The sequence below is a fragment of the Humulus lupulus genome, chromosome 2, assembly GCF_963169125.1.
Source record: "Humulus lupulus chromosome 2, drHumLupu1.1, whole genome shotgun sequence".
NCBI lineage: Eukaryota > Viridiplantae > Streptophyta > Magnoliopsida > Rosales > Cannabaceae > Humulus > Humulus lupulus.
In genome coordinates, this window is record NC_084794.1 from 182,414,102 (window position 1) to 182,434,675 (window position 20,574).

At 36.4% G+C, this 20,574-nt stretch overlaps 1 protein-coding gene and 1 long non-coding RNA gene across 4 annotated transcripts in view; both read left to right on the forward strand.

The window, feature by feature from the left end:
* The first annotated feature begins 611 nt into the window (after positions 1 to 611).
* The window catches only part of LOC133818779 (eIF-2-alpha kinase GCN2), a 43,634-nt gene continuing 23,671 nt past the window's right edge, over positions 612 to 20,574 (forward strand). The window contains exons 1-16 of one of the 3 annotated variants that reach the window (XR_009886105.1): positions 612 to 1,127; positions 1,427 to 1,495; positions 1,581 to 1,640; positions 1,713 to 1,818; positions 2,207 to 2,311; positions 3,204 to 3,602; positions 4,582 to 4,710; positions 4,801 to 4,887; positions 4,996 to 5,082; positions 5,173 to 5,284; positions 6,420 to 6,537; positions 15,096 to 15,150; positions 15,456 to 15,631; positions 15,721 to 15,905; positions 17,305 to 17,453; positions 17,596 to 17,845. Coding sequence is in view for 2 of the 3 variants with exons in the window: in XM_062251826.1 (XP_062107810.1) it covers positions 973 to 1,127; positions 1,427 to 1,495; positions 1,581 to 1,640; positions 1,713 to 1,818; positions 2,207 to 2,311; positions 3,204 to 3,602; positions 4,582 to 4,710; positions 4,801 to 4,887; positions 4,996 to 5,082; positions 5,173 to 5,284; positions 6,420 to 6,537; positions 15,096 to 15,150; positions 15,456 to 15,631; positions 15,721 to 15,905; positions 17,305 to 17,453; positions 17,596 to 17,845 (2,242 nt within the window). In the remaining variant the exon portion in view is untranslated. Of the gene's footprint in view, positions 1,317 to 1,426; positions 1,496 to 1,580; positions 1,641 to 1,712; positions 1,819 to 2,206; positions 2,312 to 3,203; positions 3,603 to 4,581; positions 4,711 to 4,800; positions 4,888 to 4,995; positions 5,083 to 5,172; positions 5,285 to 6,419; positions 6,538 to 15,095; positions 15,151 to 15,455; positions 15,632 to 15,720; positions 15,906 to 17,304; positions 17,454 to 17,595; positions 17,846 to 20,574 lie in introns of all 3 variants that reach the window. The other 2 variants (XM_062251826.1, XM_062251827.1) reach the window with 2 other exon arrangements.
* On the forward strand, positions 15,913 to 16,768 carry LOC133818782 (uncharacterized). The gene is made up of 2 exons (XR_009886108.1): positions 15,913 to 16,128; positions 16,316 to 16,768. It is a non-coding gene; the product is annotated as an uncharacterized LOC133818782 (long non-coding RNA).

Consider the following 20,574-nt stretch of genomic DNA (forward strand, 5'->3'; position numbering starts at 1 on the left):
TTTGAAAGTTTTAGTTAAAAAACTAAATTTTTTGGATTGTTGGAATCCATTTTTGTGCATTTTTAAAACATAAATATATAGAACATAATTTCATATATTTTTTATTTTTATTTAATAATTTTAATAATTAATGATTATATAATATTATATTATTATATATATTATATTGTTCGGTCGGTTTCGGTTCCGCCGGTCGGTCCGGACAAAATTTTCAAATCGACCGAACAGTGGCGGTTTGCGCCGTTGGCGGTTTTTTCGGTGTTCGGTTTAATCGGTTTCGATTTTTTCGGTGTTCGGAAGGTCGGTGTATACGATTTTTTCGGTTTTTCAGATTTTATGCTCAACCCCAGGTTTAAATGAGAAAAATGTAAAGAAACTGATGAGAAAAAATTGCTTTTTTTTTTTTTAAGAAGTAAAGTATAGTATTGATAATTTATATAAAATATAGCATTCTTTTTTGGACACAATAGAACAATTTATATAACATTTATCCAATTTAATGTGTGATTTTTTTTTTTTCATTTTGGACAGAGTTCAAATCCTAACATTTAATACACATTCCTAATCCAACTTTGAGAGAAGAATGCAATAAATAAGCAATAATTCTGTCCAACTCACGAGTCACGGCTCACGAAAGGCGCCTGAATTTGTAATCCAATCAGAAGGTATCCCAACCCAAACCCAAGTCAGCATTACCATCCTCTCCTGTTTGTTATAAACCCAGTTCAGCGCCACCACCACACCACTCCATCGACGGCCCTGTATTCAACTTTTTGATTATCGTATGAAAAAAAAGAGGAAAAAAAAGAAGTGATGCAATACAAGTTTCTCGAATGTCATCCATAGCAATTAGCAATTATATTTATTTGCATTTGATTTGATTGAATTCCTCATCCAATAGCAGTAGCAGTAGCAGTAGCAATAGCAATTTCTAGTCGTTGGGGTTTCGGTCTCTCTGGGTAGCAGAGCGTGATGGGGTATGGTTCGAAGAAGAAGAAGCGTGGAGGAGGAGGAGGGAGCGGGAAAAGGAGCAAAGGAAGGACGCCTTCCAAGGATCACGGTCATGGCGGCACTCATCATAACACCGATTCTGATAATGAACTTCTTTCTGAGGAAATCACTGCCTTGTAAGTTTTATTAAATATTATTGATTTAGGGAATATGATGGCATTATTATCTTTCATATTTGATATTATTGAGTGATCAAACGCAACGAGGACCACCACATACATGACATGACGATGGTTCGGCTATTCGAACGATGAGAAGATAGTCTAATCTATTCAACTTTTAGAGTTTGGCATTATCAAGTTTTGGTACTTTACACTTCTGAATGTTTTCCATATCATCTTATTAGAATAATGAAATACACAAGAATGTATCAGAAGTTTTTCATCTCTCTCATGTTTACTCTCTTCAATCGTAGATGCGCAATCTTTCAAGAAGACTGCAAAATTGTTCCTGGACAACCTTCTCAAATTTCCATCAAGATAAGGTTGGAGTTTTGTTTTTAAAGTTGGATTAGACCTCATCATGATGTATATGCTCTTCTTTATTGAAATTCCCTCACATGTGAACAGGCCCTATTCAAAGGATATGGGTTTCGAGGATTTGGATGTTTCTGCAGTTCTTCTTGTTAGGTTGGTGAAAGTTTTCTTTATTTTTATTTATGTACTTTCGTGGTAACTGTTGTTATGTTATTTATTTAACAGGTGCTTGCCAGGGTATCCTTTCAAGTCTCCAAAGTTGCAGATTACTCAAGAAAAAGGTTTAACAAATCATGATGCTGAAAAGCTTTTGTCTCTTCTTCATGATCAGGTAGATTGTAGTCTTACAAAAAATCTATTTAGTGATGGAAATTATGAATGGGTCATTATTACCTTGCCTTACACTCTTACTAAATATTATTTCGGGGTAATTATGTGATTAGGGAGCTAGGAGTCACAAACATCTTAAAGTAACAAGTAATGCATCAATATAAATTGTATAGAAAAAGAAAAGGAAAAGTAAGGCATGATGGATTTTCTTGATTATACAAAATGAATATGTAAATGTTAGTTCACAGATGCTAAAACTGGTCTTAGTTTTTTAAGAAGGAGAGGAAATAGATAGATTTTGATCATGAATGTAACTAACAACTGCTCTCAATTTTTTCAACTGCAACGTGCATTATATTGGTTATTTCAACATTTTTTTTATCTTTTAGGCAAATTTTAATGCTCGAGAAGGACGGGTAATGATTTTCAATTTGGTAGAGGCTGCTCAAGAATTTCTCTCTGAAATTGTGCCAGTGGGCCAATCACACAATTCTGTAAGTTTTTTCCTACACAAGGCTTCAAATCGTTAATTTATTCAAGCAATCTGGATGTATTATTTTTTGCCTACTGGCAAGAGAGAAATTGCTGATTGAGGAATACTTTTGCACTTGAAAGTAAAGAAATTCCTTGTCAATGCAAAACGTATGATTGAAACTTCTCTCACAAGTCACAGCTAGTTGTTAGTTGCTTTTATACCAAGTTGTTATCTTTGAACTGCTATAGTATTTTATGGTTTGACCTTTTTAAAACAAACTTTTTTCTTTAATAAGATACAAAATATTGTTGAGAAACTATAACTTACAAAGAATGAGTGAACAAAATTCTGTTATACAGATTCCTATTTAAGAACTTAATGAAAAAGAGAACATCCTTACTCTAAAAAGCTCAGTCCTCCTAGGTAGAAATCCCTACACTCTGCATCTTTGTTTGTTCTGGTGTATCTTTAGTTTTGCCTATCCTAAGTTTCTACTCTCTTCAGTGTTCCCCACCCACCCTTGTTTTTTTTTTTTGTCTATTTTCTTTTTGTTGCCTTTTGTTTAAATTTTAAATTCTGGATTTAGCTTCTTTAAGTAATAACATTGGCGACCATTTTCAAGTTGATAATGACAATCATACAATTGTAATGTAGTGTTTTGCTATTAAATTTTTGTTTCTTATGATACAATCTAGTACTGCTTTGATATGGATCTAAATGTTACAATTTTGAGCATAGGTAGTGTTTTCTTTTAAAATTCTTGAGCTTGCTATTTGGTTAATGGTAGTTATCTTATCACTTTTGAGGGCAGCTTGTCTTCTATTTATATTGAACTTTCTTGTGCTTTTTTTTTTTGTATAACATTATTTTATGAAAAAAGGTTGTTTTCTCATCTCCTTTTCTCTTGGAAGGTTTTATGTTCGAGTTTGGATAGCAGTAGTCAATTGTTTCGTCGGGATATTGCAGTTTCAAGTAATCTGGGGGGGCCTTTTGTTTATGGTTTTATTGACCTTTTCAGTGGCTCAGGGGAGTCCTGGAATTGGGGTTTTGGATTGGATGAGAACAGTGGAATAAACTCCTCAGTGCTGCCACATACTTTGAATGTCTCAAAAATTGCAACTGAGGTCCAGGAGAAGTATGTCAGACCATTGGAATTGGAGGAAAAAAAAGATTCTTTACATACCCCTACGGCCATATTACACACTCTTGAAGAAGAGAGTGAAGAAGGTAATAGAAATATATCTTCCACAGATTCCAGTACATCTTCAGAGGAGAATTTTGTTGAAACCAGTGGAACAAGCGAACAGGAGGTAAGTAATTTGGATGCAGTCTTAATGTTTGAAAACTGTATTTATGTTCATTTTGTATTGATGTTTGCCTGTAAAAGAAAGTGAAATAGTCTAATTCCTTTCCTTTTTCTGATCTGTTGAGAGAATGGGAAGGTTCGCTTTAGCTTATTGTTTTTTTTTTTGGATTCATTCAGTTTTGAAGTTTCGTAAGAATTTTCAATTGTTTTGGCTTGTAATGGGGTGTTTTTGAATAAATCGACCACTTGGTTGTAAATTTTATTTTACTTATTTATTATTATTAATTGTTTTTAGTCTTAATAAAACTAACCTAGGTCCTTGTTAAAAAGAAAAAAAATGGCTTCATATTGATGATTGGGCATGCATTATTAAGTTTCTCATAAATTTTCCTGGGATTGGGAATACTATAGCAGTTATGAATATGTGCATGTATGTGTGTAATTAAAATAATTTCACAGCAATTTGATGAATTATTCAACAATGTTATTGGAAAGATAACAACGTGACCAACACTTGTGGAATGTGACTATCATGGCTATGCGTAGGTCTTTGTGGGATTGGAAATAGATGATAGTTTTTGAAGATTTATTTGGGGAATAGTCTTTATTTGATGTTACAATATTACGTAGCATTTTCGGTGTTTAATTCCAAATTTATTAAAATCATCATTTTGTGATTTAGTTTGGGATTGGTGTATCTGGTTGTAAGCTATCATCGTATTTTATTACACTTTTACTTTTGTTCTCACATCAATAATATCAGTCTCTGTTTCTTATCCAAAAAATAAGAAGCAAAACTTTTATGTATACAGGATGCAACTCTTTTCAACTACAAAGTGACCTGAATGACATTTACATTTTCTACAATTCCTACTCATTGACATGCAGTGCCATTTTTGTTTTCCGGGCCAGTTTCCATCTGAAAAATGCTAAATAACGGCAGAAAGCATTTCATACTGTAGCTAACTAGTCTCTGCTTGTAGGATTTTGCTCTCACGGAGCATATAGAGGAGGATGATTGGCAGCAGGGAAGTGAAAGTTCGAACTCACCATCCTCTAGGCCAATGATTCACGAACAAGTATCTCAAACTTCTAAAAGGGATTTGATTATGGTAAATTCTATTTCTCTTGTTCTTTTATACATTTAAAAGTTTGTTATACATATGTATATATATTTTGGTATTTTTTTTCCCTTTATGTAGGTTCATTTGCTTCGACTTGCTTGCTCTTCTAATGGGCCGCTGTCTAGTTCACTGCAACAAATATCAACAGAATTGTACAATCTAGGGGTATGAAATTTCAAATTCATTGTTCCCGTATCTTTCCCCTAATAGAAAGCTATCACGTCTAACTTCCCCATGTTCTCCTTGATGCTGATCTTTGAATTTGATCAACAGATTCTCTCAGAACAGGGTAAGGAGTTGGCTTCTGAACCATCTACACTTTTTAACAAAACATTTGATCATGCATTCCAGCAATATATGGTAGTTTTCCTATTACTTAATGTTTAGTTGCTTAATTTGGCTTCTAATTTCTTACACACATTGCTATACATTTTAATTAATTATATGTAGGTTTCATCAAAATTATCTCAATTCTGGAAATACACTTCTGATATTGAAGGGCTGAATACATCTCTTCCAAACTCTCGATATCTCAATGACTTTGAGGAATTACAGTCCCTAGGTAAAGAAAATCACCGATTTTTCTTGACATTTTGTCGTCTGGTTTTCTTTCTTTGGGAGCTCTTTCCAACATAGTTCCAATTATGGTTTCCCTCTCTCTGTATGTACATGTATTTAAAGACCTATATTATATTTATCTGAACATCCTCGTACACTCACAAACAAAGATAGCATGCACGCACATCCTACACAAAGCTAATTGATTATTAGAAGTTGCATATATATATATATATATATATTTATAAAGTAGGCTCCTCTCCTAACACTACAAGTTTTGGGGACTAGAAAAAGAAGTGTGCATATATTGTTATAAAGCTAACTGAAAACTACATTGTGTTACATACTGGTTATGTTATTGGTGCCAGTGGGTTACCTATGCAATATGTATAAGCTGGCTCTTTGTTATTATTTGTATTCCTGCGGGTAATGTTTCTTCATTTCTTTACTGGTTTTATTGAAGACTGATTGAACCTAAGGGTGTGTTTGGAAACAATTGTGTAATTATTAGGTTGTATAATTACTAGGGACAGTAATAACATATTTGAGTAGTTACACTATATTTTAAAATACAAGGTGCTTTTGGATGTTAAGTGTTAATTACTTATGAATTCCTATTGTCATGTTTGGCAAAATAGTTACTAATTACACATAAAAATAATATTATGTAATAAATACTATTTAAAATTGATAGTAATTAGTGTACACAGTGTAATTACACCCAATTCTCATGGGAGGCTATGAGAATTGGATAGTGTAGTTGAGACTCCTCAATTACTTCAAATTATATAATTAATTACATTGTCACACAAACACGCCAAATCGAGTAATTACTTCGAATTTCACCTAATTCCAATTACAGGTTGCTTGCCAAACACACTCTAAGAAGTTTACTACTGTGTGTGCACTTTATTTATTTTATTACTTAGCTTTTGTTAGGCTTGATACTCATAGTAGCCCTTTGTGCTTTAATTTTTTTTAAATATATATTTCTTCTATTTGTTCTTTTGGTTTAGATATTTTATACAATCTGATACTATTTTAAATTTTATTCAAGACATAGGAATCCATTAGTTTAACTCTTCCTAATTTTGTACATTGGCATCTATCTTATGTCTTCTTCAATGTCTTCTTAATAGGTCATGGTGGTTTTGGCCATGTGGTGCTGTGTAAAAATAAAATAGATGGAAGACAGTATGCAGTTAAGAAAATTCAGCTCAAAGACAAAAGCGTGCCTCTTAATGATCGGATACTAAGGTTTGGTTTGTTTTGCTGCAACCTATAGTGAAACTTAGGGGTCCTTAGCCTACAAAGAATGGATGCTTTAAGATATTGTACGAGATTATGTTCTTGTTTTGAAGTCATAATTTGTTAAGGCTGCAAGATATGCAATAAAAGTTTAATACCATAGTTGAATAAAATGGTCCATGCTGCTGTCGTTATGACATAATGTGTTATGCAAAAAGTTTAGGATTAGCTATTAATTCCTTGCTTGGCAAAGAACAGGTTTCAAGATTTAGGGAAAACTTTGAAGATTTTTTTTTTTTTTTGAAACAAAACCTCAGCTTTTATTACTACTAGAAAAATACAAACAAAAGTGGAGTAAAAATCCAGATAATTTTTTCTTGGATAAGAAATGATGACACTAGTGTGTTAAAAGTAAGGAATAATTACAGCTACATGAGACCAGCATAGGCAAAGCACCAACAGCTAAACTCACAAAACCCGAAGAACCGACACAACAGTAAAAACTTAAAAAAAGATAAAATTACATCAAGCAATTCCAATCCCTGAACAAATCAGAACAGGAAAACAAGGCTAAAACTTCACTCTTTAGCCATATAGAGACCCACAATAACATTTTCATAAAATGATCATTATGCATGTCTGCTACTTTTCATGATAAAACAAAAAAGGACAGTATCAAGAAGGGGACTTGTTGGATTCTATATGTGAGCACGATTTGTAATTTGAAACACGGATGTGTTGGTGAGTTTTTCAATGTTTTCTCAAAATTACTCGAACAATGTTATTTTTATAACGAAATTACAAAAACAATGATAACTTTTAAATAAAAAAACTACCAATTGTTGAAAATAATATTTAAAATATACTATTTTAGAAAAAATGTTATTAAAAATATAAGATTTGATAATATGTAAATTTTTTATTTTTCTACAGATATCAAAGAAAATATATGTTGTTTCCTATATTTCTTCAAAATAAAGTTATTGTACAATAACATTTTCATGAAATGATATTTTCAAACAACTTCTTAAAAATTGTTACGTTTTAATTAGAAATATGTGTAAATATATATTTTGTATTTCAATCGAACAACTACTTAGCCCTTATATTACCGCATAAGCATGATTATAAATAAATCTTTTACTCTTGCATTGCCACATTTTTTGTCATTATCATTTTAAGAAAATATTATTATAATTATACTACTATATTAAACTGAAATTATAAAATAATATATTTAACTTGTTCAAGTTTCAAGTAAAATGCTGCACTTTCTAAATTTGTTATAAATAATTCTATTTATAGAATAAAATTTATAAAATGATATTTTTCTATTTCATTTTTTTATGAGTTAATTTAATTAGAAAACTACATCAACTTTTTTTGAAAAAGAGACAGAGGTCAGAGACTGACCTCAACTCAAATTAATAAAAACCCTTACTTGTGGCGGAGGAAAACCGTGGTTACAAATAAAACAACAAAACAGCCCAAAAAAAACACCACTAACCCCAAAACAACTAAACTTAAATCCAGAAGTTGGCCCAATCTCTAATTAGGTCAGAAAAGAGAACCCCCTCAAAATATTTGTTTCTATATACCCAAGTAGCCACCCAAAATTTTATCTTATCCCAAATAGTGTCTACAGAATTAGATATATTTTCAAATAGTCTATTATTTCTCTCTAGCCATAAGGCCCAAAAAGTTGCCAACACAGTAGTTTGCCAAAGATGTGAAACTCGCTTGCCGCCCCCTAACTTAGTGAGAAACAATTGAGTATAGTTAGAGGGCATACACCAAAGAATACCAAACTCAGCTAAGACTTTTCCCCACACTTCTCTTGAGAAATGACACTCCAAGAATAAATGGCTAGTGGACTCCCCTGCCTGCTTACAACAAACGCACCAAGCAGGGGACAAACAGTGATAGGGTCTTCTTCTTTGCAAGTTGTCTTGAACATTAAGTTTATCATTGAAAACCAGCCAACCAAACACTTTAACTCTTGAAGGAGAGACACTTTTCCACAAAGACTTCCCCCACTCCCGAACTGAACCCAACTGAGCGTAGCTTAACCTCCAAAAGGCCGATTTGCAAGAGAAAACTTCATTACCGTCGGGTAACCATGCCCTTCGATCTTCTAAAACTACTAGTAACGCCACCCTTTCTAACAAAAGAAATAACTGAGAGAGGCTGGTGACCTCCCAATCGAACAGATTCCTTCTAAAACGCAAATCCCAAACCTGACTTTGGAGGCCCGAATCCCTTCCTAAAACCATCATGTCCCTTATCAAAACATTTCTGGCCAACGAAATCAAAAATAAATCTGGGAAATGATCCTTTAAGGGAACACCGTTAATCCAAATATCTTCCCAAAAGCGGATTCGATCCCCCTTCCCCACCCTGAAACTAACAAACTGAAGATATTCCTCATAAAGGGAGGAAATATCTTTCCACGGGCCCCGAACAGACAACCTCCTCCCTCTACCAGTGTCTCAAAATCCTCCATCCCCACCATACCTACTCAGCACCACTCTATGCCACAAGGTGTTCCTTTCCAACGGAAAACGCCACAACCACTTCATAAGAAAAGCCTTATTTCTTGCATCTAAATTGCCAATCCCAAGACCCCCGTGATCCCGAGATTTACAAACTTCTTTCCACGAGACCAGATGATCCGACTTAGAATGATCAGCCCCTTCCCAAAGAAAGTCCCGCATCGGCTTTTCCAACACATCCACGACCCCTTTAGGGATACGAAATAGCGACAAATAATACACCGGAATAGAAGAAAGAACCGATTGGATAAGTGTCAATCTGCCTCCCCTAGAAAGGAAGGCACACTTCCACCTATCCAACCTCTTAGCACAACTAGAAACCACGGGCTCCCAAAAACCTTTGTTGCGGGGTGAATCCCCCAAAGGAAGACCCAAATACTTCATAGGCCACTGACCCGCCTCACACCCAATCTCCCTAGCACGATGCTTCACTATCTCCTCCTCCAAGTTAATCCCCAATAACTGGCACTTCTGCAAGTTAATAGAAAGACCAGAAACTTCGCTAAAAAATTTTAGAATATCCAACAGGGTCGACAAGGAATCATTATCGTCCACAAAAAAAATCGTGTCGTCTGCGAACTGAAGATGGCTGACTTCCACCAAATCTTTCCCTACTTTGAAACCTCGCAAGGCGGAGACGCTCTTGGCCTTATCCACCATCCTGCCCAAAACATCAACCACCAAGGTAAACAAGAAAGGTGAGAGGGAGTCACCTTGGCGAAGACCTCTAGAACCCTTGAATTTCCCTCTCGGTCTCCCATTTAAAAACACGAAGAAAGAAGTAGTAGACAAACACCCCAGAATCCACTTTCTCCAAACTATACCAAAACCTTTCTTATCCAGAACGAATCCCAGGAAATCCTAGTCGACACAATCATAGGCCTTAGCAAAATCAATTTTGAAAACCCAACCCTTCTTGCCTTTACTTCGATACTCCTCCACTGCCTCATTAGCCACCAACACTGTATCCAAGATTTGCCTGCCCTCTACAAAAGCTCCTTGAGTCTCAGCTATTGTATCAGAGAGAACCCCTCTAAGGCGACCGGCCAGGACCTTAGAAATAATCTTGTAGAGGCTAGTGACCAAACTAATTGGCCTGTAGTCTCGCACACGACAACTATCCAGCTTCTTCGGAATTAGGCAAATGTAAGTTTCGTTGGTCCTTCGATGAATAACCCCATCCTTAAAGAAACCGTCGAACACTGCTTGGAGATCACTCTTAACCGTGTCCCAGTTATCTTGATAGAAAGCTAAAGAGAATCCATCGGGACCTGGAGCCTTAGACCCATCACAATCGAAAACTGAACGACGAATTTCCTCTTCCGAGAACGGCCTCTCAAGGAGAGAGGACAAGAAAGAGGGAATAGGCTCCCAAGAAATTCCTTCGACACCAATCCACCTCCTAGGGACCGAAGAATACAACGAGGAGTAAAAATCAGCAATTGTCTTTTCTATATCAGCATCTTTGTCAAGAATAGTCCCATCATCTTGCTTAATTCGAGAGATGAAATTTCTAGCTTTACGAGCGCTGAGGATACTATGAAAGAGCTTGGAATTTGAATCTCCTTGTTTGGCCCATTGACATTTCGACTTAAACCAAACTCCTCTCTCCTCTTCAAATACAACTTGGTGCCATTCTTCCTTAATCTTCCTTCGCTCCGAAAGAAGTTGATCATTCCACTGTCCACCTTCCTCTAACCTATCCAACTCGAACATCCTTCTTTCCGATGAATGTTTAAGCAAACATCTTGAACTAAAAACCTCCTTACTCCACCCCTTAACTTTGTCTTTAACCAATGAAAGCTTTTCTATGAACCCATATCCCGGCCACCCCATCATCTTAGACGAATTCCACCACTTCTGACAAAACACCTTGAAATCCTTATGCTCTAGCCAGGAATTATCAAATCTGAAAGGGCTGGGACCCCAAGAAGGAGGGTTTGAATCCAACACAACCGGACAATGATTTGAGACAATGCGAACCAATACTTCCTGACGAATGAAAGGATAGAACTTAGTCCACGAGGGCGAAAATAAAAATCTATCGAGCCTGCTGCAAATAGGCCTCTGTCTGAAGTTAGACCAAGTGTAACGGCCATTTTGGAGCTTAGGATCCACCAAGTTCATCTCTCTAATCAACGCATCAAAATTCTTCATACTTCTAGTGATGGACATGCTATTCAGTTTTTCATTTGCTCTCCTAACCACATTAAAATCTCCCCCTAAGCACCAATGACTGCCACAAATGACTTGTAAACCAGCCAACTCATCCCAAAAACTCTCCCTTCTACCATAAATCACGGGCCCATAAACACCGGTAAACCACCAAGGGTACTTACCCTCAGCTTCAATACGAATGGAAATGGTGAACTCCCCAACCAAGGAATCCGAAACAGAAACACTACGAGTATCCCAAACAATTAATGTCCCGCTTGACCTACCCAAAGGCTCCTGATAAATCCAAGCTTTAAATCTGGACCTCCAAATACTACCTATGAACCTCCTGTCTATTTTAACCTTTTTAATCTCTTGCAACACAATAAGGTCAGGATTGACCTTGCAAATAGATTCTTTTATTGCCCTCCGCTTCTCTTTATTACCACTTCCCCTAACATTCCAAGATAAAATCTTCATGAGAACTTACGACCCCCAAACATTCTCCTATTCTCATAATTCACATTAAACTCTAGTATCTTGAGTTCACGTGCACTCTTCTTAGGAAAAGATGAAGGGCTTCCTATCTCTTCCTCCCCAAGATAACTAGGTAGTAAAGAGATTCCATAAGACTCCATCACCGGAACAAGCCTTGAAAGATCTTGAGGGCTGTCCGCCTTTTCCACTGGACATGCCTCTAAACCCACGCCCTCTTCCTCACAATCAGGAGCCTGTAATAACTCAGAACTTATCCCTTCCTCTTCTTCGCACTACAACCTTCTAGCTTGGACTACGATATCTTCCATATCCTCCTTGTCAACATCAGAATCCAAGTCTAAATCCTCCTCCTCTGAACTACAAATATCCGAAGGACCATCTTCCACCGGAATAAAGAAACCATCCTCTGCCAACTCTTGTTCTGTCCCCATCGTTGTCTCTAACTGTTCTTCTACAAGAGAATTACTCACTAGAAAAGCACCTTTTGGCTTACGATGATACACTTTGAGATTTTTAGTTGAAAACTCAGAGCTAGTCTCTTCCTTTTCTGAAAGTTGAAGAGAACCAGCCCCACTGCGCCGTGCCTTTACTGTCAGATCTGTCCAAAGAGTAACTTTTCCCTTGCCAAAGGCCTTACAAGGTTTGGGGCTTCTTAATTTTCGAATGGGCCTGTTCCTATTAGTCTTAAAATCCCTCCATGGCTGGCAGCCCACACCCAAGACATTTGGATTGAAGAGAGTCCTAACATGTGATAAAATTATTTTAAAAGAGAAGGCCCTGTTTTCCAAAGACAAGGCCCAGCCCAAATGACCCACCGAAAAGGCCATTTTAAAAACTCTTTTTGGACACGTGGGAACAGAAAAAACATAGCTTAGACACGTGTCCTCTCCTTTATTTTCTGAGATGGATAGGTCTGAATATAGTCTTTTGAAAATTGACTTTAAAGAATAGCAAGAATTCAGCAAAACCCCCCCTGGTTTCTCGCGATCTGACTCCTGGAATTCCTGGAAATCCGGATCCGAATTAAATGCCCCTATCGACTTGGAAACGCTCTTGTTGATCTCCGGCAACACCTCAACCTCTGCAACTCGTGACCCCGGCGCCACCACCACAGGTCCTCCCTCCTTCTGAACCTCTGTCTGCGCCGACGGAAAGTCAGAAACAGCCAATGGATCCTGGGTAGTTTTTCTAACCCAGACTTTCCTCCTGGATCTTTGGTTCTCCTTTGATTTTCCTTGATTTTCCTCAAACCGTACTCCTCTGTCGACAACCACATTGTTAACCCCCAAACTTCGGTCACCAACTTTGGTCTGTAAAGGCTGAACATCCAAGTTGAACAACTTTAGAACTATGTTGCTTCCTTCATACGGCGGGGAGATAGAACCCAGAATGAAGCCATTGGAATCTCCAAACATTCTCAGCCGCGCAAAAGAGATATCTCTCATCTCTAAAGAGCCTTTGTCCACTGCCATTAAACCACCACAAAGAGTCCCAATCACCTTGAACACGTGGGTATTCCAGATATTGAGAGGGATGCCTTCGATCCCAATCCAATTATGGAAACAACTGACTTTCCTGTTTGCCACTTGATTATTCCAATTCCAAGGTTGAAAAAAAACCTGCATGTCTGCAATAGTGATCTCCCTTCTACGTAATAGTTCCTGTTGTAACCCTTCAAGAGGGCACCAAATAATCATTCTATCATCAGACACAAAAGTTGAATCCACCTTGACTCCTAAAACTTCCTGTAAACCGTCCAAAATTTTCTCCCACTGATGCTGGCTTTTGCTGCGAAACACCAATACTGTATGACCCTTTTTGCCCGAAAAGAATTGACTGGCTCGACTTCTAAGCTTATCATCAATCTCCTTCTCTTCCTTCCCTGCTACCACAGAGGCCCACGACTTCTTAGATAGGCTCACTGTTTGATGAAGCTCCTTCTGATTGAATCCTGCTTGTCTCCCAACCGAACCCAGAAGACAATTGTTCAGTTCTCTCCAGCAAGAATCCCAACCTTCACCCGGGATAATGACGCATCTGACAGCACTATGAATAAAGGTTGAAACTTTGAGAAAAACTCCTCTGATATTTCTGAAACATTCAATTGTCACCCTCTGGTTGTTGTCCCTGAAAACGCTTCTGAAACCTCTTCTATTGGCATCCTTCGAGTCCGATAAACGCCATATCTCATCAACCAACCACCTAGCGCCTTCTAAGGACAGCCTAATCTCGAATCCAGATAACCTTGTTCTTTCACACAATCGGACTGCCTCACCGTCGTTGGTCAAAGTGACCATGAATACCTTGTGCTCTGTTCTGAAACTCCAATAACGATGAGGGGTGTTACTGGAATTATCAAGAACGGAAACATTTTTACGTCCAATTCCAGTGGGGAAATGGATATTTTGCTTCACAAAACCAGTGGGGTTATGTGAAAAATTCGAACTTCCTCTCATATCAAAAACTTTTTCAAAGAAAACTACATCAACTTATCTTGTATATGTATTTAAAATTGGCAAAACATAGCATAATATATAAAACAAGTATAATTAGACCTGATATACAAAAGGCAAATACAATTATATTACAAATACAATAAATGTGTATTTGGAAAGCCACCTTGTAATTGGAATTGAGCGTAATTCAAGGTAATTACTTGATTTGACACGTTTGTTTAACTAAGTAATTACACAGTAATTATGTAATTTGAGGTAATTGAAATGTCCTAATTACACTCTCAAATTCTCGTTATACTGTGTAATTATTAAATACTATCAATTTTACATAGTAATTATGACATACTATTATTTTATTGTGTAGTTACTAATTATCTTGCCAAACATGACAATAGAAATTCATATGTAATTACCACTTGTCATCCAAACACACCTTGCATATTTAAAATAGATTCTAATTGCTAGGTTGTTTAATCATTACACTAGTAATCACGCTTTGACTTCCAAACACGCCCTAAAGGGCATGAACACAATCATGGATGTGAGCATGTTACGAATCAGACACAACCTAATTAACACCATTGTCCAACCAAGACAATAGGAGCTAAAATTTACAATTCTACCATCCAATACTTGGGGAGGCTAGTGAGAATGAGTTCAAAACATGCAAATTGTTGGGGAGGCCTTATCATACAATAGTATTCTAGTCTTGTTTCTTATTATTTTCTTTTACAAGAATTAATTTCTTTCTTTTGCCCCTTCCCCCTTGGCTCGTACTAGTCTTTCCTGCTTTGAACTTGTTTCATGCCATAATTTACCGACTTTGGAATTTGGAATAGATTGATTTCTTGTCTTTTCTCTCTTTTAAACTTTTCTGGTTAACTTTGGTGAGGTATGTACTGTGTAGGGAAGTAGCTACACTTTCACGTTTGCAGCATCAACATGTGGTTCGGTACTATCAAGTATGTGGTTTCTTGGTTCTTTCATTGCTTTGCTTCTGTATATCATTTTTTTTTGTTTTTCTGAATTGAAACATACATCTTTTTAAGAGGGTAAAGTTTTGTAGTAGAAATTTCATTCGTTTTCAACTTTCTTTCTTTTGTTGCTTATTTTGTTGTTTTACATTCACATCCATATCTTTGTCATAATTTGCACTGATCTAATATGTTGCGTTATTTTCCTCAAATTTTGAGTAGCTTGATTTAATGCAAAGTTTACTGTCGTGAATGTTGTTCATGATGGTTCTAATACTGGTAAGAACTTCTAGGCATGGTTTGAAACAGGGATTGTTGGTTCTTATGGTGACGCCACTTTGGGGTCAAGAACGGCAGCAAGCTCTAGTTTCAGCTTCACTAGGACAAGTTCAGCAGACGCCCTTGGACAGGACACCAGCACCAAGCTTGAATCAACATATCTCTATATACAGATGGAATATTGTCCACGGTAAAAGCTGCTTTTTTTTTTTAATTAAATTCGATTTTTCTTTGGATAATCAGGTAAAGCTTTCTCTAATGTTTCTGTCATTATTGAAGGACTCTACGAGAGGTTTTAAATTCATATAGTCATTTTGACAAAGAGTTAGCATGGCATTTGGTACGTCAAATTGTTGAAGGATTGGCACACATACACGGGCAAGGAATCATTCATCGAGATTTGACACCAAATAATATCTTCTTTGATGCTCGCAATGATATTAAAATTGGGGATTTTGGTCTTGGTAAGATTTATGTTCACTATAATTTGACATTGTTTTCTTCATTGAGCTTGAGTTTCAGTGGTATGGCATCATCATTGGGTCTGTATAGACCAATACAATGGATCAGCATGTATGAAAATATGTATATGTCTCAATCTTCAAATTTTGCTATACAATCATTACTTGAAACCCCTAAATTACAACATTTGGTCCAGCCAATCGTGTTTTTCAGAACTTCATCAAGGTACACAGACCTATGCTTTTGGAACTCTCACTTATAGAATAAGTTCATTTGGAAATCTTCTATCCACAGTCAAAATGTTTCTCGACTGATTTATCTTTGATAGATTAATACTTGTTAACAGTGTAAAGAAAAAGAAAATGGCCTCACCTTGATATTTCTCACTTATGGTGTGTGATGTGCAAGGAAGGCAATAAGAAGCTGGACATTTGATTTTTGCATTGTATGTGAGCAGAGGTTTATGGTATAAATTGTTGCCCTAGGCATAGTTTGCTTGGGTTGGATTGTTACCTGGAAGGTGTAAGGCTTTAATGATTGAGAAGCCTATCAGTTTTGTAAGACTGAATTGGTGATTGTAATGAGGAAATTTGTGGTGATGACAATTCTTTGGGTCATTTGGCTTGAAGGAAACAGCCATAGCTTCTCTTTGGGGGTCAGTAGCGAAGTAAAACTAAGGATATTGGGCCTTTTTAATTACCCTTGGTGATTAAACCACTTTGTTTAGCGGTGTTTATTTTGAATATTGTTCTTTCCTTTTGTTTTGAGGTTGTATATTATGATTTTCTGTCTTCGACGGTTTCTTAGTCCCTCAATTCTCATAATTTTCTTATTTTGATTATTAATACAAGTCTCATTTGTTGTTGTTGTTATTATTATTGTTATTAAAACAACTTAACCCATTACATGCTACTGAATTTACTTTTGGCTATTAATTTTTTTACCAGAGGCCAAATAAGAAACATTTTAGGGACCAATTCATAGGTACAAAGTGGGAAGAGCAATTATAGGAATAGCCGAGTGGAGTCTATCTGTCATATTGCTATCTTAGCTTATGGATTATTTAAAAGCTTAAGATTAGTAGGATGCTGTAGAAATAGTGATATCATATGTGTAAATATCTACGGGGTGCTGTACAGCTAAGCATAGGTTGTAATATTTATTTCTTTCCTTTTTTAGCTATCTTGTACATTGTAATTTGCCTATATATTGGTCTTTCTATTCTTCAATAAAATCAGATTAGAAGAATTAATCCCAAAAACCTACAGATGCAAATGTCTAATATTCCCCTTTTATGTATTTACGTGTATGTGGCCTTCCACTAGTACTTCACTTGCTGTAAAATTTATGGAGCACGTATATTGGCTGTAAGCTAAAAACTATTTAATTTTCTCCTTTTAGCCAAATTTTTGAAGTTCGAACAGTTGGATCAAGATCTGAGTTGTCCTCCAGATACAACTGGAGTGTCTGTCGATGGTACTGGTCAAGTTGGTACCTATTTTTACACTGCACCGGAAATTGAGCAAGGATGGCCAAAGATTGATGAAAAGGTGAATGTTTGTCTTGATATATATATATTTTTCTCAACGTCACTCATTTGACATGTGTTTCTTTTGCTCCATATTTGAATGTTGTATAAGTTGTTTATTCAGAAGTGTACTTCACTAGTGTTTGAATAATTTCAAATTGCAGGCTGATATGTACAGCTTGGGAATAGTGTTCTTTGAGCTTTGGCACCCATTTGGAACTGCAATGGAAAGACACGTTGTCCTATCCGATTTGAAACAGAAAGGAGAACTTCCATCTTCATGGGTTGCTGAATTTCCAGAACAGGCATCTTTGTTGCAACGCTTAATGTCTTTAAGTCCGTCTGGCCGTCCTTCTGCTACAGAACTCCTACATCATGCATTCCCTCCACGAATGGAATCCGAGTTGTTAGACAGTAAGTAAATATAATTTTTGTTTTCCAAGTCATTTATGTGTTTCATTGAAGTAAATAAGGTCAATGGAAGAATATTTGACAGTACACAAGATAGAGTACTATAATGTATTCCAAAAGCTGCGTATTTTTTTTGGGATATGAGAAACATTATACTAAATTTCCTCCAAAAAAAATAGCGAAGGATCAAAATGTGCAATAAACTAAGGCTATAAAACCTAGGAAAGGTGCTTGACTTGATATATATATTTTGAAACAAAACTACTTGTATTATTACTTGGGAAAAATACAAGGAAAGATGGCAAATTCCATCAGAACAGACCAAAACAAAAAGTTAATATTGAAAAGGGTATCGGAAGTATAAAAATTACAAAAGGAAACTCTAATCTTGTAACCATGCTGAGAAAGGAATATGTACAAAGTTCTTATCACCATGCAACCACAAGGCCATTTTGTGCTTTACAATTTCCCTTAAACTTGTTGAAGAAAATGAAGAGAAGAATACTGAAATTTCTTAAGAAAAAGATGATTTACAACCTAATATATATACACAGCAGGTGGTTACAGAAGAGGAAAAGATAGAATCCCTAGGAATTCCTCTAAATATAGGGAAACAGAAAGACAACAATAAATAAAACTGAAATCTAATTAAAGACAATAAATAACTTCATAACTTTCTACACTCCCCTGAAGTATACAAATCAAGCGGAATTCAATTCATCAAAGTTGATCCTTGGTAGAGCTTTGGTGAGAATGTAGCAATCTGAAGTCTTGTTGGAACATAGTTTAGTTTCACTATTCCATTGTTGACCTTCTCTGAGATGAAGTGTCGATCAATCTCAATGTGTTTTGTTTCGATATGATGCACAAGATTTTTAGCTATGCTAATAGCTGCTTGACTGTCACTAAACATCTTGATTGTGTCCTTTGTCTCAATCTGAAGCTCTCTTTGAAGCCACATTCCTTCACATATCCCTAGTGCAAGAGCACGGTGTTCTGATTCCGCACTACTCCAAGAGACAACAACTTGCCTTTTGCATCTCCAATTGAAGAGATTTCCCCATATGTATGAACAGTAACCCGTGGTTGATCTCCTCTCAGTTAACTCTCCTGCCTAGCTAGCATCCGTGTATATCTCACCCTCACGGTTCTCAGATCTTTTGAAGAGCAAACTATGTCTAGGAGTCATCTTCAAATATCTCAAAATTTTGTTTACTACTTCCAAATGATCCTCACTCGGACTATTCTGACAGGCATCAAATATTGAATAGAGCTATATAGGATTAGTGTGTTGAGTTGTGAATTTACTGAAGTTCTATTGGTTGGCTAGTAGGTGTTATTGTTAGTCTTAGCCTATAAATAGTCTAAGAGAATACTTGGAAGGGATATATAGAAGAATTTGGTTAGGGTTTAGACTTTAGAATTTCCACTTTGGGAGTTTTTGCTAGGTTTTCTCGAATTAACCTAGACTTTGTACAAGATTTGGTTCTTTTCAATAAAATTCGTTTATTCTTTGTTCTCTCTAGTTTGGGAAGAACTTTAGTTTCTATCATATTCATGTGCTGTCTCACTACACTGAGTAGGCAATATCAGGTCTTGTGTGTGATAGGTTGATTAGTTTGCCCACAAGTCTCTTACATTTTCCCTTGTCAACTGGAATACTTTCTTCATTTTTGTTTAGCCTTTTGTTAGGATCCATGGGTGTGTTAGTAGGCGTACCCCCAAGAAAACCAGTCTCGCTTAACAAGTCTAAGATGTTCTTTCTTTGGGATATGACAATTCCATCCTTAGCCCGAGCCACCTCCATTCTCAAAAAGTATCTGAGAGTCCCGAGATCCTTGATTACAAACTGTGTTGCAAGTATCTTTTTTTTTCCTGATAATTTCGTCTGAATCATCACCTATCAAGATGATATCGTCTATATATGCTATGAGAATAACAACCTCGCCTCTAGAATTGGATTAATAAACAATGTATGACCAGCTTGACATTGATGGTATCCATTTGAAATCACTGTTTTGGCAAACTTGTCAACTCAAGCACGAGGAGATTGTTTCAAGCCATACAGTGATTTTTTTAACTTACAAACCAACTTGTTGTTTGAACTATTTTCAAAGCCCGGAGGTAGTCATGTAGACTTCTTCATCAAGGTCCCATTCAAGAGTGCATATTTGACATCAAGTTGGTATAGAGGCCAATCTTGATTCACTACAAGAGAGAAGAACTCGAACAATATTAAGCTTGGCAACGGGTGCAAAAGTTTCTTGGTAGTCTTTCCCATATGACTGAGTGAAACCCTTTGCTACAAGTTTGGATTTGAATCTTTCGACACTGCAATCTGCTTTGTATTTGATCGTGAATAACCATTTGTAGCCTACAGGATTTTTTCCATGAGGTAATGATGTAAGGGTCCATGTGTCATTACTTTCTAGAGCCCGAAAATCTTCCTCAACTGCTTGTTTCCATGCTGGATACTTTACAGCCTCTTGGATAGGGTTGGGGACCTGCACACTATCAATATTGGACACAATAGCCTTGTAAGATGGTATCAACTTCCCGGAAGCTACATATCTTTTGATAGGATGCTCAATGCACCTTTGGACACCTTTCCTGACTGAAATTGGTTGATTACAATCATCAACTAATGGCACAAGAGTCATGAGATAAGGAATCCATACCATTGTGATCATCAGATGCAGAAGGACTTGGATCCAGCTCTTGACTGTCACATT